The 27,736-nt window shown below is 42.6% G+C and overlaps 1 protein-coding gene across 1 annotated transcript; it reads right to left on the reverse strand.

Moving 5' to 3' along the window:
- On the reverse strand, positions 1-27,736 carry ptk6b (PTK6 protein tyrosine kinase 6b). The gene is made up of 8 exons (XM_033969769.2): positions 27,082-27,736; positions 13,528-13,649; positions 8,652-8,815; positions 7,127-7,283; positions 4,985-5,146; positions 4,680-4,861; positions 3,313-3,466; positions 1-1,359 (listed from the first exon to the last, which is right to left on the reverse strand). Exons 1-8 carry the CDS (start codon positions 27,465-27,467, stop codon positions 1,160-1,162), a joined length of 1,527 nt encoding a protein of 508 aa, XP_033825660.1. The 5' UTR covers positions 27,468-27,736; the 3' UTR covers positions 1-1,159.

Raw genomic sequence — 27,736 nt, forward strand, 5'->3', positions numbered from 1 at the left:
CAAGCTCAGGCTCCTTCCCCCCCAGCAAGGTGACATTCCATGTCCCCAGAGCCAGTCTCCATGTCCGGAGATCCGGTCGTCGAGGTTCCCGCAATCTATAGTCTAGTAATGTATTCTACGTAAATAAACATTCTAAGCCGATTCAAAGAGGTAATATGAGCTTTGAAATGATCGGAACAAGTCTGCAGATGTATGGACAATAAAAACAACCAAAGACATATCATTACAAATCAGAGGTATTTTGAATGTGAAGATACAACATTAAAGGTGCACTATGTAACTTTTCTGGTGGGAGATCCGCTACCTGCTTGTCTCCAGGCAGATTATATTGCTTTGACTGAAATATTCCACAGTATGACATTAAACAAGATAAGATAAGATATGCCTTTATTAGTCCCACAGTGGGACTAATTATGAATTAAATTTCACATGTGTTTATCGATCAAAAACACCAGGAAAACACGCTGTGAGTGGGGCCAACTCTACACAGATCTGACCTGTAATGTGGCATGGTGGAGATAGAGAGAAATGTTTAGTAGAGATAAAGACATTTAAAAAGCCCATATTACGTTGTTTTCTGATCTGTGTTATAATGTTGTTTCCTCATCACAGCCCTGAGGTTTTGTTTTGTTTCATTTGCACAACACTGCAGATTTAGGCTGAGTTCTTCTCTCAAACGTAAAACACTCTGTTCCACCTTGTGATGTCATGTGGTAATACAGGAAGTGCTCCACTGTCTTGTTACACTCCATACACCTTCACTAGAATTATTTGGATGATTTGAGTCTTGCACTGGCCCATCTCTGCTCAACAAAAGACAAAAGGAGCTGTTCACTTGAAAACTACCACTTCATGACATCACGAGGTGGAACAGAGCAGTTTGAGCTTTGGAGATGTTACAGACTAATAATAAAATTTACTCAAACATGTGTGAATGAAACAAAACACAACTGCGATCTTTAATGTGGTACTGTGGAACACTATGCAAAGCAATACAATCTGCATAGAGACAAAAAAGTTCCATAGTGAACCTTTAAAACATGGTTAAAATACAAAATAACATTCACAGTATTTTCTAATTACAACAGGTAATTATTTAACTACAGTAAACTTTTGAATACTTTGAATTGCACAGTTTGTCCCTTGATGCTTTGAGAGTTCAGTTCATTTTGTCGTCCCACTCGTAGCAGGTGATGCTGTTGTCCAGGCTTTGCTTTATTGACCTGAAGGTTGGTCTGCTGGCCGGCTCTGCATTCCAACAGTCCATCATGATTTTGTAGAGAAACTCGGGACACTTGGATGGACGGGGCATACGGTATCCACGACTCACCTCCTCGAAAACCTCCTGGATGCTTAAAGCTGAAAAATGGAAAAAAAAAAATATTATGATGAATAATTTTGAAATCTCACAGTGGTAAAACTGTCATATGTTTGGAGCTACAGAGGTGAGATAAGAACAAGCAAGCAGTGCAGAGGACAGATTAGATGACTGAAGTCTCACATGGAGGTATAAAAACGATCAACCCATCAAAAAAATGTATAAAATGGTCATTGTGAGAATGTCCGATGCCACTGACTGCACAGCGCAGTCTGACAGTGGACGCCTACAGGAGAGGAGACAGGCAAATTTTGGCATAAACTCACAAAATTCAGAACAGTGATAGAGCTCTATGAGACACGCTCAAAAATGCACTGCCCTATGATGAAGAGGAAGTCGACCATATTGGATCGTTTCAACGAAACTTTGACTGCAGGTTTATTTTAACAAACTAGTCCCAGGACTTTGACCTGAGTGAACTCAGATTTGGGATACTACATTTAGAGGCACTAAAACTCAACAATCAGCAGATTTAAAAAAAAAATACTTCTTATGGTTTTTGAGTAGCTCGCCAGTAAAAAACTGCTTCATTTCCTGTTGGTTGAATATACTGGACTCATAACCATTTGATCAGTGTACACTAGACAACCCCTTATACGTCAACATTATCTGATTTATATTTAAAAAAATCTGGGATCAAACTCTACACATGAGAAAATGAATATATATATATATATATATATTATATATATATATATATATATATATATATATATATATATATATATATATATATATTCATTTTATTTTATATATATATATTATGGATATCAGACATTTTTCATAATTGGCCAGCAGGGGCACAAAGACTAATAATTCATGCTTATTACTCAGTACTATAGCACCACCAACAGGCCTGGAGAGGAAAAAGGTTTTTACAGTTTTGGCTCGAGGGTCATCCAAACTGCCCATTCAAAGGGAATGGAGCTGTAACTCAAATCACACAAAGGACTTTAACCAAAACACACAATAATTAGCGTCATTAGAGTCAACCATCTTAATGAAAAATAAACACTCATAACAATATGTTACGTGATCGACACAAAATGGTTCTACAATGCCACCTTTTAAGTGACAAAACAACCCTAAAACATTATTGGAGCAAAACTCTACATCACACAAGAAGTCAGCCATACTGGTATAAACGTATATCAAAGTGACGGCAGACATTCCGCCGTCACTTTGATATACGTTTATATGAAAACTTTTTAGTCCTGGGTTTTTGATCCAAATGAGCTCACAGTCCACGTGCAACATCTAGAGATGCAAATCACCAATAGTTCCATCATTTTTTAGATATTCATTACAGTTTTTGTGTAGCTTGTGGAAAAAAATGTCTGATAGATGCTCACAGACAACATCACCAATCATAATTATAGCGCCCCCATAACACAGATAACAGGGCTAAATGATCCAGTTGTTACAAAACTTGGGGGATTCATTTTATTCAACATAACATACAAAAAAGTAATTTGGACCAACATCATATTCTTTATCTAGAGTCGACAATACAGGGCTGCACTGGACCTTTCTAAGCCAAACCTTATTACACAAATAAATGCTTTTTATAGTGTACTTTAATTTGACCAGTGTTAACAAAGTATTTGTACTTTCTGTGCGAGTAATTTAGTTTGAATACCTAAGCATAACGTTTCCAAAGTGTGTATTCTTAGCTCATTCATCAAAACTATTATCCACAATTTTGATTTTGAGTCAACTTTCAACAAAAAATCTAACAAAAATTGAGATATATTGAGTTATATTGCGTTGTAACATGTGTATCATGGTATGTTTTGTGTCACCAGATACTTGGGAATCAACACCAGATCAAGTCAATGCAAGGTACATCAGTATATGTTTCTGATGAGGATACATTATGACATGGTTAAAAGCTTTTGCATTAGATGAGATATTTAAAATCCAGTCGCTCTGACCTGGGTAAGGGTTGCCTCCACATGTGATGATTTCATAAAGTAAAACTCCAAACGACCACACATCAGACTTGCTTGAGAACTTTCCATGGCTGATGGCTTCAGGAGCAGTCCACTTGTACGGAATCTTTTTCTCTTCAGATACATAAAAAGGTTCCTGAAAAATATGTAATATTTTTAGTTTGCTCCATGGCAGCTCTACTAACAGACATTACACTCTATTGGCCTAGTGTACCAATGGATCTATTCAAATACACTGCCTTGCCAAAGAAAAGTCACCACCAAAAAAAAAAATGTCACACACTCTAATATTTGATTGTTCTGCCTTTAGCTTTGATTACAGCATACATTCGCTATGGCATTGTTTCGATAAGATTCTGCAATGTCACGAGATTTATTTCCATCCAGTGTTGTAGTAATTTTTCACCAAGATCTTGCATTGATGATGTTAGAGACTGACCGCTGCACAAAGTCTTCTCCAGCACATCCCAAAGATTCTCAATGGGGTTAAGGTTTGGACTCTGCGGTGGACAATCCATGTGTGAAAATGATGTCTCATGCTCCTGAACCACTCTTTCACAATTTGAGCAGGATGAATCCTGGCATTGTCATCTTGGAATATGCCTGTGCCATCAGGGAAGAAAAAATCCACTGATGGAATAACCTTGTCATTCATTATATTCAGGTGTCAGCTGACCTCATTCTTTGAGCACGGACTGTTGCTGAACCTAGACCTGACCAACTGCAGGAGGCTCGTACCTATTTGCTACGTTAAATCCAGGTGGCCAATCCACTTTTTTTTGGCCAGGCAGTGTATCTGGATAGGGTATCACTAGCTTAAACCTGCAGCGAGTCCATTGGTACTGCAGTGAAAAAATCGACTGCAGGCCAGAAAGCATTTTCCCCATAGCGTGCATAAACACAAGTTGCTCTTCTGCAGTTGACAGGATCTATGTCTAGGGCTGCTGCGGTTAAAGAATTTATGGTAAATTGATGTGCCTCAGCAGTGTGGGGTGTATAGCTCCAAGGCCCATAATAATGCATAATGTAAATTGGGGTTGTATGTATAACTATATAAAACAATATGCAAGCATGAGTGACAGACATGCACATGTGCATGCATCAGAAACAGCCACTTCTGCTCACTAAATGCAGTTTTATAGAGGACTTATGAGGGTAACACTGTCCTCCACTGCACTAGACTCAAGTGGGACAGTGTTTGTGTACATTTGTCGGCACCATGGGCAGTGCAGAGTAGTTTTGCATTCAAGTCTGCAGCTCCTTCTGTAAGAGCATAAAGAGCACTCGTGCGCATTGTGCCACTGGATGCACCTAGCCGCTATTGTTTAAATCTCTGGGCTTGGTTGTACCTTAATGAGTCGGCCCAGTCCGAAGTCAGCCACTTTACAGATGTGTCCTTCTCCCACTAGAACGTTTCGAGCAGCCAGGTCTCTGTGGATACAGTTGTTCTCCTCCAGGTAGGACATCCCATCAGCCACCTGTGCTCCCATGTCCACCAGAGTCACCGTGTCCTGGTGTTGACCCTCTGGACCTAAAGGGTATGGTAAGGGAGGTTGTAGGTTAGGTGGTAGGTGATGGTAGGTGATGAATTGAACATGCATGCTAACATAATACATGCTATTGCGGGACATGATGGACAGAGCAGACCACTGACCTCTGAGGAACTCCAGCAGGCTGCCTTTCTCCATCAGCTCAGTCACTATGTAATATGGAGGAGACTCAGTGCACACAGCGAACAGGGAGATCAGGTGACGGTGACGCAACCTCTTCAATATTTCCACCTCCCGAATAAACTCCTGGTGGTTCAGCTCCGAGTCTGGAGAAGAAACCACAGAAAACATCTCAGCTGATACTTTGGAAAAATTGTCAACTGGAGACTCTGCTCTGTCTGAAGCTCTGTTATTCAACTTAGACTTTAAACTGACCTTTATTTTAACATAATCTGACCATAAAGAACTGACTTAATTGGAGCTACAACAGATGAGCTGATGTGTCTCCCAAATAACATCACAGTCACACGCGAGCTTGCCACAAACAACCACTGTCACTTTTTTATTGAAAATCAGCTTAAACCTACACAGTATTTTTCTTAAAATGTTTTAGTTTTTATTGCTAATGTGTGCATTGTGTCACCATGGTAACTGCTGAACATTCCACCATAGACATACATGCAGAACCCCCTCCTCCAGCATGAAGTATCAAATACACTGGGTTATGTATTTTGGATTGGAACATATTAATAATGGCAGAAAATGACTGTTCTAATTATACTGAACTTCTAAAGATTATGGGTTATATTTATAAATGTGAAAATGTTTAGAAAAAAGTTTCAGGAAGTTGGCGAGAACAGTTCATTCCACTTGACACTTGACATTGTGTTACATTGAAGGGAAAAGTAATGTAGCAAAAAAAGTCATAGTGGCACTGTTTTTACATAACAAGAAGACTGGAAATGAAGTACACATTTTACTCGTCTGTTATGCATTTGATATTTGCCAAGTCTGTTTCATCACAGTGAATTTAGGCTTCTTCTTTGGAAAGCAGCTTGTAAATTTTAGAAGTTTCATCCATCTATTTTTCAGTCTGTGCAAGGTATTCCAGACTTCCCTCACCTCAGACACTTCCTGCACCCACCTCAACTGGCTCCTCTCAACGTGTTTTTGTGTCCACCCAGTCTAAATACTGGCCAATCAGGAGCTTTAAGTCTGTGCGCAACATAGTACAAACAGTGACCTGATATATACGCATAAATCAGCAGGTTCAGTGGTATGTAAACTGTAACTGGGCTAACCGCATTGGCCTGACAGACGATGCCCATTTCTGCGTAGGCGTGGGGAATCCCTACTGTGTACAAAATCATTGAGTCATTTGGGTTTGGCACAGTTTCAAGAAGAATTACAAGAATGTCGAAATCCCAGAGTCTCAAAACTGCTTGAGAAAAATGATGACATGCAACAGCATAAATGTCACTAGGTTCATCATGATGGTATTGCATTAGCACTTTGTCATGAAATATCTAACAGGGACAAATATCAAATATCAATATCTGTCCCCATCTGTATTAAATGTTATTGTTCTATAAAAGGTTGTGATGTCACCTTAAACCCAGAAGTATACAATTTTATATTCAAATTTTATATTCAAAAACATTGTATATATTAGCCTAGTTGTTTATATTATCATTATCTAATCAGAAAGCAGAATATGGGTTTGGGTTGCGAAGTTCAATGCTGAAATCCAGTTGGTTTAGACATAAAAAGACTGTCCATATACTGAGAATGAGAGAATACATTCTCTATCTGCAGGTCTTCAGCTGTGAATGTAGCTCCTTTTTGTAAAGAACATGACAAGCCCTACCTTAAACAAACATAAATAGCAACTAACAGTTCTCAGACTTTAGGGAGTGTTTGGTATTACTATTTAGATGATAGGATTGATATTGATTATTAAAACCAAAGTGAGTAAATATCAGTCCACACCCATGTACTGTGCAGTGTATCATGACAACAGTACAAAACTCGATTTCAATACTAAGGAATAGACTCGGTACTCAATACTGATTCTGATACCATGATGATGATTTAAAAAGCACACTTTCTTTAGACAATAGAATGTGATTTTCAACATGAAATCATAATACTTTCTTCTCCATTCCCATGTGTCTTATATCTGTGTAATCCCTCAGTGTCCAGTAGGTTCATAGTGGTCCATGTGTGTAAACTAGTCTATGTGTCTTATACTTGTGAAAGATATAGCTCAACATCATTCTAAAGATATTCAGAAAAGCATGCAGTACCGCTCTTGATGATCTTGATAGCCACACTGATGTGGCTCTTCCAGCGCCCCTTGTACACATCAGAGAAGTATCCACTGCCCAGCTCCTCCTCCAGGGTGAACTCGCTTTTGGGCAGCTCCCACTCCTTCAAGTCCATCTCTGTGGGCTTTGGCTTTTTCTGCACAGACACAGATGAGAGAGCACATGACGTTTCTAAAGAGGAGTTATGTGCATTAAAGCGGACATACAAACTTTTTTTAAAGGGGGAATTTAATAGTATTTCAATGCATAATATAAAATGTTTTTTGTAGTAAGTTTGATATTTTTAAGGTACGACTGTAGGCCTTTAGTTGATTGCATGGTGACTTGATTGACCAAAATTTGAATTAGTCACCTAGACATTTTATATAGATTATAAAAATGTACATGAGACAACAGCAGAAAAGATAAAGTATGACTTGAACTGAAGATTTAGGAGTGAATTCTGACTTTAATCCACCTTTTTAAATGCACATATTTTCCTAGTACTTTTCCTAGTACTTTGTTGCAGATGTGAGAGCAGTTTGGGTCAGATACATAGAGATATGTAATATTTTTGAGAGTTTTTGCCACGCCCTCTTTTTAGTCGACTAATGGGCTGGACAGCTCTACTTTAACGATGTTTTGGAGGAAGTTGATCAACAATGTCTGTGTCCAAATGTCCGCACAAATCCCTAACCTCTCAAACACTACATCACCCTGCACTCTTTAGTGAACTATTAATGGAACTCATTCACTGCCCTCGATGTAAGGCACAAAAATTTGACGTCTGGATGAGAAAAGGCTGCTACACTATGATAAAGATTGATTTCTTTAATAAATATTGATCAAATTCGACTGACACACACTTTTTATGGACTACTGCAGTGTGAATTTATATAAACCTGTTACACTAGTACAGTATTTTCCAAACTATAAGTCGCACCTTTTTCATAGTTTGGCCGGAGGTGCGATTATATGTGAAATTATTATGCATTTTTTGGCTGGTGCAACTTATACTCCGGTGTGACTTATACTCCAGAAAATACGGTATATAAGTTTTTGTATAGATGGATCTCATATAAACCAAGTGGATTATTTATCTTTTAGTTTGAGATGTAGAAATTATCACTTTAACAACTCAAGCTAAGGTAGCAACTAGTAATGGTAAAAGTTTATTTAAGAGTGTTTCATTCATAATCACAGGTAAACAGTGCATCAAAACAGCACTTCTGTCTGATTTGTCATGTTGTGTCCAGTTAAAGTCCGACTCTTGCAATGCATTGTGGTCTATATTGACTGGTGTAGTGACCATTACATCACTGGACATTACTTTGCGTTGGTGTATTGTGGTAAATTTTGAATGCACTACTTTTTCACCCACCAGACACTCGGACAGCCCTAAAAATGGAGTGACCCATATTTGGTGTCTTAGTAGGGAATAGTGTAGACATCTGGATGCAGCCAATGTCATTAACACAAGAAAATAAAATGGTAAGAAGCGACAGTCAACAGAAAACAGTCGTACCCGTTTGCATGGCTTGCCGAGCAGTCCGGCGTTGGTCAGGTTGTAGTTCTTGTAGTGCTCCACCAGGTCAATCAGGGTGGGGAAGTGAGTAGAGGGCTCGATGTGGAACTGATTGCTGTTGTCCTTTATCACCTTAAAGTGCTTGACCCGTGTATCCGATCTCACTGCAAACACAACACATGACTGTTAAAGGAGTTTGACTGTCTCAGAAATGACAAACAGAACTTATTTAAAATTCTAAAACAGTCGATCCTCAAAATTGCAACCTCAGCTAAAAATGTTTGCACTTTCCACATTTCAGGAGCCTAAAACAATGACACTTAATGGAAGAGTATAATGTTTTCACCCCTTTGAAACACATTCACAGCATTCTAATAATTCACCTACCTGGATGAGTTTATAAGCACTCTTAAGAGCTTAAAGAGTCCGAGTGGATTATTATGGTAACGCTAACAACTAGCATGCTAACAGCGCACTTCTTGACAATAAAATTTGTTGATGCAGACAGTACACAGTGGATTTATTTTTACCTCAAATGTTGCTTGTACAATATGTCAGCACTGAGACAAATTTTAAAATGTTAAAATGTTAAAACCAGATTTTAAAGGTCTCGTATAACATCATCTTTTAAAAACAGTCTCCTCCATGCCATGTCTCCTGTACAGTACAGAATGTGTTCAGACAAATTTACATAAATGTTGGATCGCAGTGTGATTCTTAAGTGCTGTATGTTTGCAAGTTTTCTCCCCGACAATGTCGATGAAACGTTCTGCACCGACAAAGGCACCTATGAAGGTTTGAACTTTGAGAGTGTTTAGAAGAGAGAAATGTGAGAAAATGTCAATGCCTGTGTGAGAAAAGTGTATAAAGTGTGTGGTGAGGGGATTCATATAGAATAATTATAAAAAAATAAAGCTGACTACTTTGCGGATTTAGCTTATTGCGGGTTATTTTTAGAACTTGACCTCCGTGATGAACGAGTGACCACTGTAATTATATTTTAAATTCGGGTATGGAGTCAAAAGTGATGTGGTAAATAATGTGATTTTGATTGAGAAACTTGGATTAGCCTCAGATTATTATTATTATTATTATTATTAAGACCAGACTTAAAACCAGAGGGGACAGGGCCTTTTCTGTGGTTGGACCTAAACTGTGGAACGCCCTGCCCCCCCACGTTCAAACAGCTCCCACTGTAGAGTGTTTTAAGTCTCGTCTTAAGACCTATTTTTATTCTCTGGCTTTTAACACCGCGTGAGTTGTGTGGTCCTCTGTGTTTTTTTAAATTTATTTTTATGTGTTTTATTGATTTTATTTTTTATGTCACTTTGTCTCTGTGCAGCACTTTGGAAACAATTTGTTTATGAAATGTGCTATATAAATAAAGTGGATTGGATTGGATTATCACCAAATATGAAAAATCTAGATAGGTTTGACACATGATAAGTAGACACATGTGAGTGATATCAGAGCTTGGTTTAAAGGTTTAAAGACATTTTCAGCTGTGTTTTACTTTATTTGTTTATTTAATGGGAGATTATGATAGATGCTGATTTTAAGGTTTTACTTTAGAAACTTTAGAAACTTTAGGTCTGATGTCAGTATTAAGGTCTACTACTTCACTCTGACTCTGCCTCTATTCAGGGATTTTGAACATTCTGACAATACAACATTTTAAATAAGGTTTAAGAAAGATGAGAAATTAGGACCGTTGTCAGACCAATTTAAAACCATTTAAAACTAAATATTATATATGTTGAATGGGTAAAAGTCGGGTAAATGTTGCACATAATAGCTTAAACTTAAGCCTGTAACTAAAAGGGTTTTAGGCTTTTTAAAACACCTGTTGACACTTTTGCTTTGGTGTTAAATTAAATTACAGGTGAAAGTAAATTAGACATTGCTACCAGAAGAGGGCAGATTGCCTCATGTTACAACAGCTGCACGTGACTTTATATAGTTTATCTGCGCTGGAATGATCAGTGGAAGCGACGTGGAGCATGTTCCAGTCAAAAGTTTGGACACACTTTTTCCATGTATGTTTCTTCTTTATTTTCATAACTATTGTAGTAAAAGCCAAAGGTTTAATCTGTACAAAACAATCTGGACAAAAAGTTGTAGGAGTGAAGATGTTTGGCTGCTCATCCAATCCGCTTCTTCAGTTCTGGGCAGATTACTGTTGGACACTGCCTTATATCAATCTGAACATTTTGTCCAGTTAACAGATTTTACTTTACTGACTATTGTAGATTCTCATTAAATAAAATATAAAACATAAAAAATATGTGTGTTGGCAGCTGATCTTAGCATCCGGGAAAGTCGGGTTTATGATTTTTCGGTATGTGGATGTGTGTTTGATTGAACTGGTCCAAAGTCCCACAGGGTGTGTCTGTGCTCGTTTATGGCATCCTCAGGTTACTGTCAGACCTCAATGACCCAACCACTGTAAGAGTTTATAGGTGTACTATGGAACTTTTCTCTCACTTCATTATATCACTGACACAAGATAAATCAGTTCAGATAAATCTTACCCCTTTTTTTTTTATCTTTTTGCATTTTTAACTTGTTCTACTCAGTTTATGAAACACAAAAGCATATCACACTAAATATTTCATACTGGCTTTATCAAGATAGAATAAAAAGACAGATTGATCAGATCAGTCTCAAACGTGATCATCAGAAACATTTTTTCCAGTGACAAATGTGAAATGAAAGAGCTTATTTGTCACCTATGATTTACAAATAAAATCAAAGAGTTTAATGAATTTAATGCTTTGCCTATTGATTCTGCAATGTTTTTCAGCCCCTTGTGATTTTTTTTTTCCTTTATTGTTTCCAATACAGACAAACTATGAATGTCCTTGGTTGGTTAATCCATTCAGTGAGTCCAAACAGTGAGATTCACCAGTGACCAGACTCACATCTTTGTAAAATATTAAAGAAGTGTGTATTCTGGATCTCAGGTAAACTGTTTTCACTAAAACGGGCCAATTTACCTGGAAGCCTGGGGGCCAAAAAAAATTGATGTGGGTTGCATTTGGCCCCGGAGCCATAGTTTGGACAGGCCTGGTCTATAGTACTGATTCACACAGGTTTCTCACAGTACTAATTAGTGTTTGTCTGCAGGCATCAGTGTGTATACAGCCTATGTTTTCTATGGTCTGCTTCCTCTTTTCTCTTCCCTTTTCATCGTCAATCATCCACCGTTGGCTCTGCACACAGGACAATGTGACCATTTCTCTTTCTCCAGTCGTACCATTTAAAGAGGAGCTATTTTACTTCTATGGGGCATCAACACATAACATATTTAGATTATCTTTTATTGTTTTGAAAATGATATATTCCCCAAAAACAACTCTCTTAAATGTTTTATAAGTTTTATTATCTTCCCAAAGTCACTCCCCCTTTAGAGTGACATCACAACACAATCAGCTGCATTCCACTAATGAAACTACTGCAGATCACATCAGGTTTGTGAAGTTGTTGTGTACGGTTTTATATCATGCTTTTGTATATTTATGGAGAATTGTGCTGTGCATGTACTCACTGAATGGCATGTTTTTTTAATGAGGGAACAATGTTATGATATGGTAGAAAGAAACAAACAAAAAAAAAAACTATTTTGCATCATACCCCGTCTTCAATATGGGATTTACAATATTGCAGTACTTGTGCTGTGAGAATAGAATGGTGACAGAGGATATTTAGTTATGGTTACTTCCTTTATACAGTAAATACAGTAAATAAAGTCAAGTACAAATCTAATGCCACTTTTGCCCTTATGTTTTATGCAGGATCAACTTTTTTTTACATAAGATTTCAATATACCTGCTTAGATACACAGTCCCTGTCTTACCCCAGTATAGACATATTGTATAAGTAGCTCTTCACTTAATAAGAAAGCGTCTCTGATTATCAGGAAGTGTGTGGTAGCATGCTAGTTATCGCAACCTTTACCATCACAGGAAAACACAGCACTGGTTTGTGAGAGCTGTGAAAAGCTCTTATAAACTCATTGTGGTGTAACTCTGGGAGCTTGAAATGCATCAGGAATAACTTTAGACCACTCCAAATGGTTTAAAAGAAGTAGTTTTGTTCGTCATGTTTTAAGTAAAAATCAAGTATGTCCTTGTGAGCAAAATAATGTGCATTTATGGCAGTTAAGTAATGCAAGTTTGTATTATTCTTTAAGTGTTTCTGAAGTCCCTCTGGTCAGTCCTCTTGAAACAGGTGGCAACAGTTGAAGTGTATGACAGGGAGAGAGTTAATTTGGTATGATAATACCAGTTGTAAACATAAATTATAGTTTTACACCAACCAAGAAGCAATTTGTCAGGAAAAGTTGGAAAATATGTTGAATATTACAGGAAGTAGAGCGTCACATACAGGAGAATCCCAAGTTTGGCACAATTTACATGCAAGGAACACATTTTTTCTGGTACTTTAAACATTATTCCAACTAAATTACAGTGTTTTGTTATCATTTTATTTGTCAAATAATAGTTCCTATGTACATTAGAGGAGCTTTGTCCCGGTGTATGATGTGGTTGTTAGGTAACATTATGGACATTATGGACCATATGTGATGTCATCAGTATACAACTCTCTACTTCCTGTAATATTCAACATATTTTCCAAGTTTTCCTGACAAATTGTGTGATGTCACTATTTCTAACCAGGAAGTAAAATTTGAAACCTAAAAAAAATCCCAAACGTGGAAAAAAAATGTAACGTTTTAAGTGAAATCTTAAATAAAATTATCTTAACTTTGTTTTGGTCAAATGAGTCGTCCAACCTGTCAAAAGCACTTTAACCTTTAATATACAGTGGAAAAGCGTGAAAGGCAGGTGGTTTTGTAGGAGCGTGGACATGGTACCTGAGAGCACATATCCCACAGACTCTCGGTCGCTCTGTCGGATGAGAAAAGCCCCGCTCTGGTTCTCTGAGCTCATGAGGTGTCCCTGTGCCTCGAAACGGTTCATCGTCCCAAAATACCATCTGCAAAACACATACAAGACACTGTTAAAGGAGATGTGTCAGGCTTTTACAGCTATTTAATATTAAGTAAACATGTGTTGATCATGACTTTACATTTTGACTTAAAACTGCTTTATAAAGGATTTTGTTTTATATGTGCTATTTGGGTACTTTTTCCCCTTTTATTTGTTTTTATTTGCCTGCTTTTTTAAAGTATATTTTTTCCAGTTTCAGTTCATAGATGTTAGTCCCCCTTTTTTTTAAGTTGTATTGTTATTATTATTATTATTATTATTATTGTTATTATTATTTTATGATTTTTTTATTTACTTATATATTTCGTTTATATTATTTATTATAGTTTGTATATAAAGTTTATTATTATTATTATTATTATTATTATTATTATTATTATTATTATTATTATTATTATTATTATTAAAGTTGCTGGGTTTTGTTTGTTTTTTTGGTTTTTTTGTTTTTTTTGTAAGTTTGTATATAAAGTTTTTTTTTGTATATAAAGTAAAGTTTTATTTTCGTAGTTTTGCTCTCGACCGTTTTGTTTCGTGCCCAGGAGTGAACCCTTATCTTTGTTTTCTTTGTCCTTACTAAATATGGTCTGACCTGCTTCTGGGTCATAACAATATGTCATCCTGCATGTCTGAGTAATCCAGTGATCTCTCTCTATTTGAACTCTCCTCACAGTATTAACAGAACAATCCTGTACAAGGCTCCGCCCACAAGCCTTCATCCCCACATGCTCGCACATAAATTTTACATAAATATACAAAAGCAGGATACAAAACAATACACTATAACTTCACAAACCTGGTGCCATGTGCAGTAGTTTCATTAGCAGGATACAGCTGATTGTGTTGTGATAGGGCTCTGAAGGGGGGGTGACTTAGCATGTCGAGCAAAGGGAAGGGATAATGGCGATAGGGCGTAGGTGAAAACTACAACTATAAAAGTAAACTAATGATGATGGTTAAAAGCTCATAGTCAACTTTTGGTAGTATTGTCCATTTAATATACAGTACTATACAGTATTTCTCCCAACAACATCACATATGCAGTTACTATAATACTACTCCAGTGAGGTACTCCTGATCAAGATTTTTACTGGAGAATGTCTGGAGAAGGATCCCTCTGCTTGTAATATATTTTTCCAGTGCCAGTTTTATGGGGACAAGTCTGATCTGACCATGATTTATTCAATTCAATTCATTTTATTTTTGTAACACCCAAAATCACAAAAACAGTTGTCTCGAAGGGCGTTCATGTTTTGGTTGATGGGGGAAACCAGAGTACCCAGAGGAAACCCATCCAGACACGGGGAGAAACATGCAAAACTCCACACAGAAAGGCCTGGGAGACCCGGGAATCGAACCAAACCTTCTTGCTGTGAGGCATGAGTGTTGCCACTCAGCCACCGTGCTGCCTACACACAAAAACAAAACAACAGGAAAAATCAGACAAAACAAGAAAAATCGTCCAGGCGAGGAGGAGGGAGGGGGGCGGAGGAGGGCCAGGCGAGGAGGAGGAAGACCAGGCGAGGAGGATGAGAGCCAGGCGAGGAGGAGAGGGAGGCGGGTGGAGGAGGGCCAGGCGGGGAGGAGGAGAGGGTCCAGCTGTCATTTATCAACACAATGTTTCAATAAAAATGGTAAGACATATTTACAGGTTTGAAGGATGAGCAACGCAATGGACCCATTTGAAATAAGCTCTGATGGCTTAATTTTGACAATGACCTCTGTTTTTTCAGGAAAAAACAGAGGTCAAGGGTATGTTTATATTCACACAATCACAGTGGTTTAGTGGCTGGCACTCACACTGCACAGCAAAGAGGTTCTAGGTTTGACCCCCAGGTATTTCTGTGTAGTTTGTGTGTGGAGTTTGTGTGTGGAGTTTGCATGTTTCTCCCTATGTCTGGGTGGCACTGACAATCCTCCAGCTAAAGTAGTAGTAGTAGTAGTCCTGGCCAAGTTTAGCTCAAAAGGTCTGATGACGATCTCAAGATGTCTCTCTGAGAGCTGTACTGTAGTGTCTAAATGCTCCTGACAGCTTGCCCCAGTCACACTGTTTGAGGGAAGAGTAAAATGCAGAAAATGTATTTTACATTCCCTTACTAAAGGGGACTAAACTGGAATTAAACCTGGACTAAACCTGGACTAAACCAGGACTAAGCCAGGACTAAAATGGGACCAAACCAAATCTGCATTAGGACTCAAACTGGGCTCTAAGTGTAAACACACCCTACACCATGAGGCTTCTATACTTCAAGGTAGAGATGGACCGATATATGTAGCAGTTGGCCAGTAAATCGGATTGATATTTGGACTTTTCAGCATATCGGCCTTAAATCTCCAGCACAGGCCGATATTTTATTTTGGTAAATCTGCTGCCTAAAACATACACACAAAACTTTATATTATCACTTTAATATGACCAAACATATAGGCCAGTGGTTTTTATGCATTTCAAAATCAGTATCGACATCAGCCATGAAAAAACCCATATCGGTCGTGCTCCCCAATCACCGGCCGGGGAGTGGTATCGGTCCGTTACGCATTTGCTACTGGGCCGCACAAAAACAGTATATAATTTATCAGTGACCACATCTTCTAACCTTTGCCCGTCCCTCATGACGCGCTAATAAACTTGTCTGTAGATATATAATGAGAATCCTGATAGGAAATCGCCACAGAAATCTATTTGATGTAGTGGCAAGTTTATTATATCTGTGATAGATCTGCTCTTGTCTCTGCGATGACGTTTCTTGTACAACACATCAGACACGTCGCTCAAAAGTAGAGCCACAAGCGAGTGAAAATGAGCCAAAACAAAAGTCTTTGGAGAGGTTTTTAACAAAGGGGAAAAGGCCAACTGAGGAGCCAGAAGAGGAGCCTACGCCCACCAAGAAAAAGAAAGACAAATTTAGCAGACAATACCAGGAGTCCTACTTAACCAAATCTATCAACCAAAACATGAACGCCCTTCGAGACAACTGTTGTTGTGATTTTGGGCGGTAAAATAAAATGAATTGAATTGAACTTAATATGGGTTTGTCGCTACATGTGACTCTCACGCGCAGAGTCCGCTCTGCGTAATATGCAGGAAAAGCAAATGAGACAATGAAACCTTCAAAACTATTTTGGCACATGGAGACTAAGCACCCGGGATTAAAAGATAACTTTTAGAGTTTTTTGAAAGAAACAAACTTGAGCAAGAAAAAACAAGTGCAGACCTCCCACTGATGCGATGGTTTGGTGAGTTGTATTTTTATGCACTTAAATTATTTTTGACATATTTATCTGCCATGTGTAGAAGGCCGGTCCGTGAAAATAAAACCTACATTATTCCGGTCCGTGGTGCAAAAAAGGTTCGGAACCCCTGCTCTACAACTTTTATTTCTTCTAGTTCAGGTAAATATCCTTCACATCATGCAGTGTGATGTAAAAGCAGCTATTTGACTTACATAATGACACTGAAGAACATTACCTGTTATAACCAAATGGAAGCAAATGACTGAGATACTTCTTCTTATTCCAATCAGATGCAGAGTGAAATGAGAACCACATGGAAACAACTTTTGGAGCAATTATATGCTCTTGGACAGTTGTGTGTCTGTCATGGCACCATTCATCTGGACTAATCTAAAGGTCTAAAGTCAGTCGTATGAAAACCTCACAAATATGTCATAGATTTCGGACACCTGTGGACTCCCTCATGACCACAGCACTTCTCCACATTAAAGATAGACCCAAAACAGGGAAGTAGAAGCGACGTGTTTCACAATGTGGAAACTGACATATCAGACCATCTGCTTTACAAACACGTGAGAGACAAAGGCGCTAAGTGACTGACTTTCCATCACCCGTTTGACTCTGTGTAAATGTTGAACTGCTTAGACTAGAATGTTCCACTGTATGGTATTAAACATCCAAGCAGGTCAAGTTACAGGTCAGATCTGTGGAGAGACGACCCCGCTTGTACCAGCACCGGGTCACATACACCTTTAGCTGTGTGCAGTGTTTTGACATAGTTCATGATTGAGCTTCCCGGCTCTATTTACTTTTTCAGTTATGGAAAACAATATAATTATGATGATTTAATGCTACAGTATGTCACTTTTCAGTCTAGCCAGAAAAAGGTTTTTAAACACTCGCATTTAAAACACAGAAATAACTTCATATTTTAGACATTTACAGACAGTGACATCTTCAGATTTACAGGTGAGGCGTTCCAGTTTGAGCCGTGTGTTATGCAGTTTTATGACTCTGAGTTAAAACTGCATAACACACGACTCCAAGTTATTTAATGTTTATTTGCCCCACAGCTGATCAAGTTCTCGATCTACAATGTGAACGTAGCCAAATGAGTTTCCAATTCAAGCAATAAAATGAAGTTATTCCGATCAACTATATGGACAGTGGAAAAGCAGAAACAGCGTCAGCAGTTCTGGGTGCAAAGGTCACGAAGGAGAGATAGACATTAAGGAAGAAGTCATGTGACCTCTGTAAGAGACCTAATCTCCTACACAGAAAGGACTCTTATTACCTCCTGAAAAACAGACCTGGAATTGTGTTTTGTTTCTGTCATGATGTCAGTTTTCCCTGTCCTCCCGTGCTCTCTCCCCCTCCCCTACCTGTGTGTCTGGAGCTGGGTGGAGTGCCTGACTCCTCCCGTGCACACCTGGGGTGCATCAGCCTAATCACCACCACCTGCTGCTGAGTACAAGAAGGCTTGGCAGTCTACACTCGGTGCCAGACCGTCCGCGTGTAACATTCCTGCCTCCACTCGCCCAGCTCCTGCCGTCACGTTCCAGTCCCGGTATCGTCTCCTGCTCGTCTCGTCTCCGGCTCGTCTCGTCTCCTGCTCGTCTCGTCTCCTGCTCGTCTCGTCTCCTGCTCGTCTCGTCTCCTGTCCGGTCCTGGTCTCTGGTTTGTCACCCGCTCCCCGCTCTGGTCTTCGTCTGCTCCGCCCGCCCTGGTACCGCACCTGCTTCTATCCCCGTCCTGGTCCTGTCCTGCCCGCCTCTACCTGCACCGCACCCGCCTGACCCGTCTCCCGCTCCCCGGTTCCTGTACCTGCTCTTGTGACCTGTTTAAAGACTGCATTTTCACCGCTGTAAATAAACACTGTTAAAACTGCTCTGGTCTGCATCCTTTGGTCCTATCCGCACCGTTACGACAGAACGGTCTGGCCACTATGGACCAAGCAGGCTCAGATCCGGACCAGACGCGCCGCCTCACGCACTCTCACCCCGAGGCGGTGCTGGGTCAGCATGAACAATCCATTCGAACTCTATTGGAGCTAAATCAGACATTGTCCCAGCAGGTGGCACAGCTTAACCACCAGGTGGCCGCGCTCCTCGTCACCCCGCCTGCTGCAGCTGGAGCGCCGCCACGCCTCCCGGAGCCGAGAGGCACGGATCCGGAGCCGTATGCTGGACAACCTCACCTCTGTCGCGGATTCCTGTTCCAGTGCGAGTTCATGTTCCAGCAATGCCCTTCTCGTTTCAGCTCGGGGGCCACCAAGATCCGATATATATGTGGATTACTCCGGGGCAGAGCTCTCCAGTGGGCAGAGGCGCGCCTAATGAAGACGTCTGTGGATAGCCTGGATTTTAATGAATTTGTGTCCACGTTTAAGCTGGTGTTTGACCACCCGCACTACCAGGACAATGCTGCCTCCCGGTTATTGACTCTCAGCCAGGGCTCCAGGACGGTAGCGGATTATTCCATTGAATTCTGGACACATGCGGCGGAGCTGGACTGGACGGACAGCGCGCTGCGGGCTGTGTTTGTGCGGGGCCTGAACGAGACTTTGAAAGATGAATTGGTTTCCCGGGACGAACCCCCCGACCTGCGGACCCTCATCTCCCTCACTCACCGTATAGACAACCGCCTACGGGCTCGTCGCCGAGAGAGACGCCGGTCACCGGTCCCGCCGGAGCCACGCGCTGCCCCGCCCCCGCCGGATGAGCCCATGCAACTCGACAGGACCCTTGTGTCGGCCGAGGAGCGTCAACGGAGGCGTCGTCTGGCCGGGGCTTGCCTCTACTGCGGTGAGCGCGGACATTATGTGGTCACTTGCCCAGTTCGGCCAAAAGGGGGGGCCCACCAGTAGCACTGGGAGTACTGGTGGGCGAGCAACACATCCTGGACTCTTCTAATAGACTGCGGCTCAGCGCCACCCTGTGCGTTCGCACAGAGACCTTATGCGTTTCCGCCCTTATCGACTCCGGGGCTGAGAGGGACTTTATTGATGCCCAAGTCGCGGAGCAGCTCGGGGTCTACCTGGAGCCCCTCGAACGCCCCTTAAATGCCCAGGGGCTCAATGGACGTTTTCTGGGGCACATCACTCACATCACAGAACCTGTCACCGTGATTCTGTCCGGCAACCACCAAGAGAACCGTCAGTTTCATGTCCTGTCCTCCTCCGCTTCTCCTCTGGTCCTTGGTTACCCCTGGCTACGCGCCCACAACCCTGTTTTCGATTGGGCCAGGGGCGGAGTGTCGGGCTGGAGTCCCGATTGCCACGCCAAGTGCCTTCGGTCCGCCCTCCCTCCGGCCGGGAGGTCCGTTCCTGTCGCTGATCCGTCCCCAGACACCCCCAATCTGTCCTCGGTGCCTGCTGAATATCACGACCTGGGGGAGGTTTTTAGCAAGAGCAAGGCCCTCTCTTTACCGCCCCACCGCCCATATGACTGCGCCATTGACCTCCTGCCGGGTGCCCCACTACCATCTAGCAGGCTATATAACCTGTCTAAACCTGAACGCGAGTCAATGGAGGACTATATCCGTGGGTCCCTGGCTGCCGGAATCATCCGCCCGTCCACTTCACCCGTGGGAGCGGGGTTCTTCTTTGTGGCTAAGAAGGACAAATCCCTGCGGCCTTGCATTGATTATCGGGGTCTGAACAATATAACTGTAAAGAATAAATACCCGCTTCCCTTACTGGACTCGGCATTTACGCCCCTCCACGGTGCGACCATCTTCTCCAAGTTGGATTTGCGGAATGCGTACCACCTGGTGCGCATCAGGGAGGGAGACGAATGGAAGACGGCCTTCAAGACACCCCTGGGACATTTCGAATACTTGGTTATGCCCTTCGGTCTCACCAACGCCCCTGCCGTATTCCAAGCCCTCATCAACGATGTGCTCCGTGATTTCCTTAACCGATTCGTCTTTGTTTACTTGGATGACATCTTGATTTTCTCGCGGTCCCCCCAGGAGCATCATCAGCACGTTCGCCAGGTTCTCCAGCGCCTCCTCGAGAATAAACTGTTCGTGAAAGCTGAGAAATGCGAGTTTCACGCAGAGGAGGTCAGCTTTTTGGGCTTCATTGTGGGGCGGGGCCAAGTAAGAGCTGACCCTGAAAAGATCCAGGCTGTCACTGAGTGGCCCGTTCCTACCAGCCGGAGACAGCTCCAGAGATTTATCGGCTTTGCCAATTTTTATAGACGTTTCATCCGGGATTTTAGTAGGGTTATCTCGCCCTTAACTAAACTCACCTCTCCTGCTTTGCAGTTTGCCTGGTCTCCTGAGGCGCAGACAGCCTTCGAGAAGCTTAAGAGACTATTTACCTCCGCTCCCATCCTGCACCAGCCCGACCCTTCACGGCAATTCATCGTGGAGGTCGACGCCTCCGACTCGGGAGTGGGGGCCGTGCTTTCGCAGAGGTTCGACCCCCACAACCGCCTCTGTCCCTGCGCCTTCTTTTCCCGGCGATTGTCCTCGGCCGAGGTCAATTATGACGTGGGGGATCGGGAGCTCCTTGCCGTAAAGCTGGCCTTGGAGGAGTGGCGCCACTGGCTCGAAGGGGCGGAGCAACCATTCATCGTCTGGACCGACCATAAAAACTTGGAGTACATCCAGTCCGCCAGGCGCCTCAATCCCCGTCAAGCTCGTTGGTCCCTCTTCTTCAGCCGCTTCAACTTTCTCCTCACCTACCGCCCCGGATCTCGGAACGTCAAACCAGATGCCCTCTCCCGCCAGTTCGCCCTGGAGGATAGCCCGGTCACCGCAGAAACAATTATTCCCTCCTCGTGTGTGGTGGCCGCGGTCCATTGGGATATCGAGGACACCGTCCGAGAGGCCCAGACCAACGACCCCGACCCAGGTAACGGCCCTCCAGATAAACTGTTTGTTCCCGATTCTGTCCGGTCTCAGGTGCTCCAGTGGGTCCATGCCTCCCGTTTCGCCTGCCATCCTGGTGCCGGTCGCTCTCTCTCCCTCCTCAGGAGACGCTTCTGGTGGCCCACGATGGACACAGACACCCGGGCTTATGTCGCCGCCTGCCAGGTATGTGCTCGGGCCAAGGCCTCCCACTCACCCCCTTCTGGTCTCTTGCATCCTCTCCCAGTTCCTCGTCGCCCTTGGTCCCACATCGCCTTGGACTTCGTGACGGGCCTTCCCCCTTCCCAGGGGAACACGGTGGTTCTCACCATTGTGGACCGCTTCTCCAAGGCTGCCCATTTCGTTGCCCTGCCTAAGCTCCCCACAGCCAAAGAAACTGCCGACCAGCTGACCAGTCATGTCTTCCGACTCCACGGCATCCCGGTGGACATCGTGTCCGACAGAGGGACCCAATTCACCTCTCAGGTATGGCGGTCTTTCTGCGACAGTTTGGGGGCCACGGTTAGCCTCACGTCCGGGTTCCATCCACAATCTAATGGGCAGACGGAGCGGGCCAACCAAGACCTGGAGTCGGCCCTACGGTGCACAGCCTCCGCCAACCCCGCGACCTGGAGTACTCACCTGCCCTGGATAGAGTACGCTCACAACTCCCTCGTGAGTTCCGCCACTGGTATGTCCCCCTTCGAGGCATCGCTGGGATATCAACCCCCTCTCTTTCCCACGGAGGAGAGGGACCTCGCCGTCCCGTCTGTTCAGCGCCATCTCCAGCGCTGTCGCCGGATCTGGAAGAAGGCCAGGGCGGCCCTTCTTCGGGCTGGAGCGCGCACTAAGGCGACGGCCGATCGCCACCGTGTCCCGGCGCCCGTATACCAACCTGGCCAGATGGTTTGGCTCTCCGCCAAGACGGTCCCGCTGAAGACGGACTCCCGTAAGCTGTCCCCCCGATTCCTGGGACCGTTTAAGATCATGAGGATCATAAATCCATCGGCGGTGCGCCTCCAGTTACCCCCGTCTCTCCGGATTCATCCGACCTTTCACGTCTCCCAGGTTAAACCAGTCCGGACCAGCGACCTGTGCCCTCCGGCCGATCCCCCACCGCCCGCCCGAGTCATTGACGGCCACCCGGCGTTCACCGTCCGCCGCCTGATTGACGTTCGTCGCCGTGGTAGGGGCCTCCAGTACCTCGTCGATTGGGAGGGTTACGGTCCGGAGGAGCGATCCTGGGTGCCCAGGGCACGCATTCTGGACCCCGACATGGTGAGAGACTTCCACCGCGCTCATCCTGACAAGCCTGGGGGTCCACCAGGAGGTGGACCTTAGGGGGGGGGTACTGTCATGATGTCAGTTTTCCCTGTCCTCCCGTGCTCTCTCCCCCTCCCCTACCTGTGTGTCTGGAGCTGGGTGGAGTGCCTGACTCCTCCCGTGCACACCTGGGGTGCATCAGCCTAATCACCACCACCTGCTGCTGAGTACAAGAAGGCTTGGCAGTCTACACTCGGTGCCAGACCGTCCGCGTGTAACATTCCTGCCTCCACTCGCCCAGCTCCTGCCGTCACGTTCCAGTCCCGGTATCGTCTCCTGCTCGTCTCGTCTCCGGCTCGTCTCGTCTCCTGCTCGTCTCGTCTCCTGCTCGTCTCGTCTCCTGCTCGTCTCGTCTCCTGTCCGGTCCTGGTCTCTGGTTTGTCACCCGCTCCCCGCTCTGGTCTTCGTCTGCTCCGCCCGCCCTGGTACCGCACCTGCTTCTATCCCCGTCCTGGTCCTGTCCTGCCCGCCTCTACCTGCACCGCACCCGCCTGACCCGTCTCCCGCTCCCCGGTTCCTGTACCTGCTCTTGTGACCTGTTTAAAGACTGCATTTTCACCGCTGTAAATAAACACTGTTAAAACTGCTCTGGTCTGCATCCTTTGGTCCTATCCGCACCGTTACGACAGTTTCATTCACACATGTTTGAGTAAATCTGCATTATCAGTCTGTTAAGCTCAAAATGCTCTGTTCCACCTTGTGATGTCATGAAGTCATAGTTTTCAAGTGAACAGCTCCTTTTACTTTCAAAGAGATTTGCAATTCCAGGGTTCAAATAATCCAATTGATTCTAGTGAAGGTGTATGGAGTTTTAAAACACACTGGAGCACTTCCTGTATTATCACATGATGACATCACAAGGTGGAAGTGTTTTCAGTTTGAAAGAAGAACTCAGCCTAAATATGTGTGAATGAAACAAAACACAACTCTAGATCTATTTGATCATTTTTCTGTTGGACAACCATAGCAACCATAATGTAAACAAGGGTCAAATTACACAATAATTACTATTTGACAAAAAAAAACATAAACATAACTACACCTTTATTTTATTAATTTGGTGTTTAATCTATCAGAAAAGTGCCTTCCTTGTGCGTAAATTGTTGAAATTAAATGACAGTTGGCGACATTTTGGGTGGAGAGGGATTCTGTTTAAGAACTCAGCTTTACTTCCTGTATTTTACAACTTTTTGTTTTCTACTTTTCTTCACAAACTGCCACTTAAATTATGTAGGACTAGATAAATATTTACAGGTACTACCCTGCTAAGTCAAGGAATAATTGGAAAAATATATGAATCTGTCAAATGCACTTTAAATGTGAAAATAAGACTTCACATCACAACATTATATAATCCTTCTGGTATAAACTGAGCTGGAGCCAGGTCAGAACTCTACAGTGGGATTTGCTGTTTAACTGTTACAAAGCAGATGTTTTGACCTGGTTTATGGTTATTGTCTCTGTAATTACTGTGCCTATCCATATGAAACAAAAAAACAGACACAAAGGTCAACATCATCTCTGTCAGGATCAATAAAATATGGTTACAGTGGTTAAAAATTGTTCACGATAGCTAAACAGGCCTCTACTTTGAAGATGTTTAAATCCAGGTCCTCAAACGGTTCTGTTTATCTGTGTATATGACCGAAAGGTTTTTATTCTGCACTTTTTTCCTTTAATGTTAATTTTATGATGATTATTTATGTTTTGATTTGTTGTATTGTGATTTTAATGTCTTTCTTATTCTGTAAAGCACTTTGCATGACGTTGTGGATAAATTGCGCTGCACATAAACTTGCCTTGCCTCTTACTTGAATAAAATTTTGTTTGCTCTTCCACTCATCTACATGTGACAAAAGTTTTATGTTGACAGTATAAAATGATTTGAACGTTTGTGCGTCTTACACCGCTCCTTTCGGAAAAGATTTTGTTTGCCTAAGTTATGTGTGTATTCTTTGAAAATACCAGATTGTGTGCCTTATGTAACGTTTTGTCCTTACCCTTAAAATGACTCTTCCCCAAAATACATTTTAGTTTATGGGACCGCTTCTTTGTATTTCTACTTGAATAATATTGTTTTAAAGTACCTATAACCTGAGTACATAGATAAAAAGACAAAAGAGCCATGTATAGGCAGCAGTGTAAACTCTATTGCCAGACCAATAAACTTCTTGAAAGTTCCACCTGTACTGTATGTAAATAGTACTTTTTAAACCTTTTTGCTCACCCTTACGTACTGCACACTCATGGCACAGCTACAAGAAAAGAGTTAGCAGAGTTTGGCAATGGCTCTTTGAGAATATTAATAAAAGTGCTGAGGTTGTGCTTTTATAGGACCAGTGACTCTGTGTTCTTCATAAAGACTGAATTGAATTACTTGAGTCCACTTTTTGTACTGTCCACCTCTGCCTATGGTGTGTGTTTTAGATTAATGGAAGAACAACAAGAAACTGAATCAGACATAATCAAACTGTTTTCTATGTTTTGAGTAAAGTCTTTCTTGGATATGACAAAGCTTTTCATGCCAGTCCAAGTCAAATCCAGCTCCTGTACCTGATTTTTTTTTTTTTCTGTCTTGTTTGCAGTGGTCCAAAGTTATTCTCCACTAACTTTATGCATTCTGAGCATCCTAATCATTCACGACGATGAGTTTATAACCGTTTCTAATAACAACAGAGACCAGAGTGGAATTTGCCATCACAACAACTAGCATGCTAACAGCGCACTTCCTGATTCTCAAGTACATGGCCTTTAACATCACAGTAACACCATGGTAATATAGATATATAAGCTAATTATAATACATGTACTTCTTTTGTTCTTGTTTGTCATGATTGATGGGGATGTTCCGTGTGTGAGTTTCCATGGCGACGCAATGCACACATTAGCAATCGCAGCCAAAAGAGTTTTAAGATCGGCAAAAAAATACGAAATAGATTTAAGCAACACATTTTTAGAAACCTGTGATCAATACCAGCGTTCATGATCCTGTTTGATTTTCAACCCAAAAAAAACGTTGGCTAACGCTAATGCTAACTAACTCGTGACTGCAATGTGATTTGAGACAGACTTGTTTAACAGCTCAAATAATCGCACCTCTTTCGGTCCCAGCTAAATCAGTTCTTTCAAGTCAGATTGTGTTAAAATGAAGCTCAGATTAAAGTCTATCAAAGCCTCAGACAGAGCAGTGCCTACAGTTAACTAGCACCAGAACCCCAGGGAATGTTGGTGACATCAACTGCACAGTATCAGTATGTTTCTGTTTCTACTTTATTCCCTGACTGACCAAGTTAACTTTTTGGTGGAGGGTCTACTACCTGCTTGTGTCCACAGAGTGTGGTTTGTCTCTAATGTTCTGCACTATGGCATTAAACTGATCTTGTATTTATTTAAATGTCATGTACCTGATTTTTTTCTAATGTATTTGCACAAAATAAGTCTTGCCCCAGTGCAGATATATTATATAAGCAGCTCTTGAGGTAAAAAATCTGCTCTTTGAGGGATGTTTTTTGAACCACTGCAAACTGTTTAAATGGACTAGCTCTATTTTCCACATTTATATGACAGTAAGAATCAGGTACAGCACCTATAAAGTTCCGCTGTGTAACTTTTCTGCTGCTTGTCTCCATGGATGTGTTATTACTTTGCCTCTAATGTTCCACAGTGTGACATTAAACTGATCTTGTGTTTATTGAATTACATGTGTTTTCATTATAAAAATCATTCACTTTGAGAGTTGTGTTCCCTCTCCACAGATCTGACCTGTAAATTGGCTTGGTGGTGTCAAATGCTCGTTTCCCTGGAGCGAAATATGTTTAAAATCCTACTATGTAAAATTCCAGACAGAGCAATAACATCTCCATGGAAACCAGAGCTGCATATCCTCCACCAGAAGAGTTACATTGCGCATTTTTGCATAAATAATTAGACTTTATGATCTGAACTCGAGCTTTACATAAACATAAAGTGGGACGCAGAAGTTTGGCTGCGCAGTAGCTGAAACTTACACTTCCTTGGCTTCAGTCTCTGCCCGCTCCAGGTAGTTACTCGGTACGATCCCAGTGCCGAGGACTCTCCCGTTTTTATCGATCCTCCGCGCTTTCCACCAGTCTCCATTCCGGCTCAGCACGTCGAACAAATCCCCTTTATCGAACGACATCTCATCCTCACTCCGCGCCTCGAAAGGCCACATCGCCACGTAAATGGCCTCGGAAGACGTGTCCCTACTGGAGCGCTGCGTGGTTTTATCCGGTGTTGGTATGACTCTCGGTGCACTGGTGTCGCTCCCTCCAGAGTCCCTGTGTGAGCCGGGTCCATCATGAGGCTTCTCCCCCCGGATTCGGTTCCACAGCGTGACCAGACAGGGGCAGCACCGGTGAATGCACTCATCCATGGGAAACTCGTGCGTAAAACGGTGTGCGTAAAACGGCGCGCGTAAAACGGTGCGCGTAAAACTGGTCTCTTCTCCGACCGGTGCGCTCGCCTCACCTGTCGGACGGGTGCTGAGTTCAGATGCAGCGCGAGGAATGACGAGAACGCGCCACGGAGAAACGCGCGCCGGTCTGACACTGAAGTGTAAACTGTGACTGTTCCTGGAGTGAGGCGGGAGCAGAAGTGACCGAGCTGCTCTGATTAGAGGAAGGAACCGTAAACGGCTTTCCT

This window comes from Periophthalmus magnuspinnatus, chromosome 7 (genome assembly GCF_009829125.3).
Source record: "Periophthalmus magnuspinnatus isolate fPerMag1 chromosome 7, fPerMag1.2.pri, whole genome shotgun sequence".
Taxonomy (NCBI): Eukaryota; Metazoa; Chordata; class Actinopteri; order Gobiiformes; family Gobiidae; genus Periophthalmus; species Periophthalmus magnuspinnatus.

Coding starts and splice junctions, on each gene's coding strand:
- ptk6b (XM_033969769.2), bottom strand. CDS start 27,467: ATGGATGAGTGCATTCACCGGTGCTGCCCCTGTCTGGTCACGCTGTGG. Junction 13,650..27,081: donor GAGACTGAAGCCAAGGAAGT/GTAAGTTTCAGC, acceptor TGTGTTTTGCAG/ATGGTATTTTGGGACGATGA. Junction 4,862..4,984: donor CCTGCTGGAGTTCCTCAGAG/GTCAGTGGTCTG, acceptor CATACCCTTTAG/GTCCAGAGGGTCAACACCAG.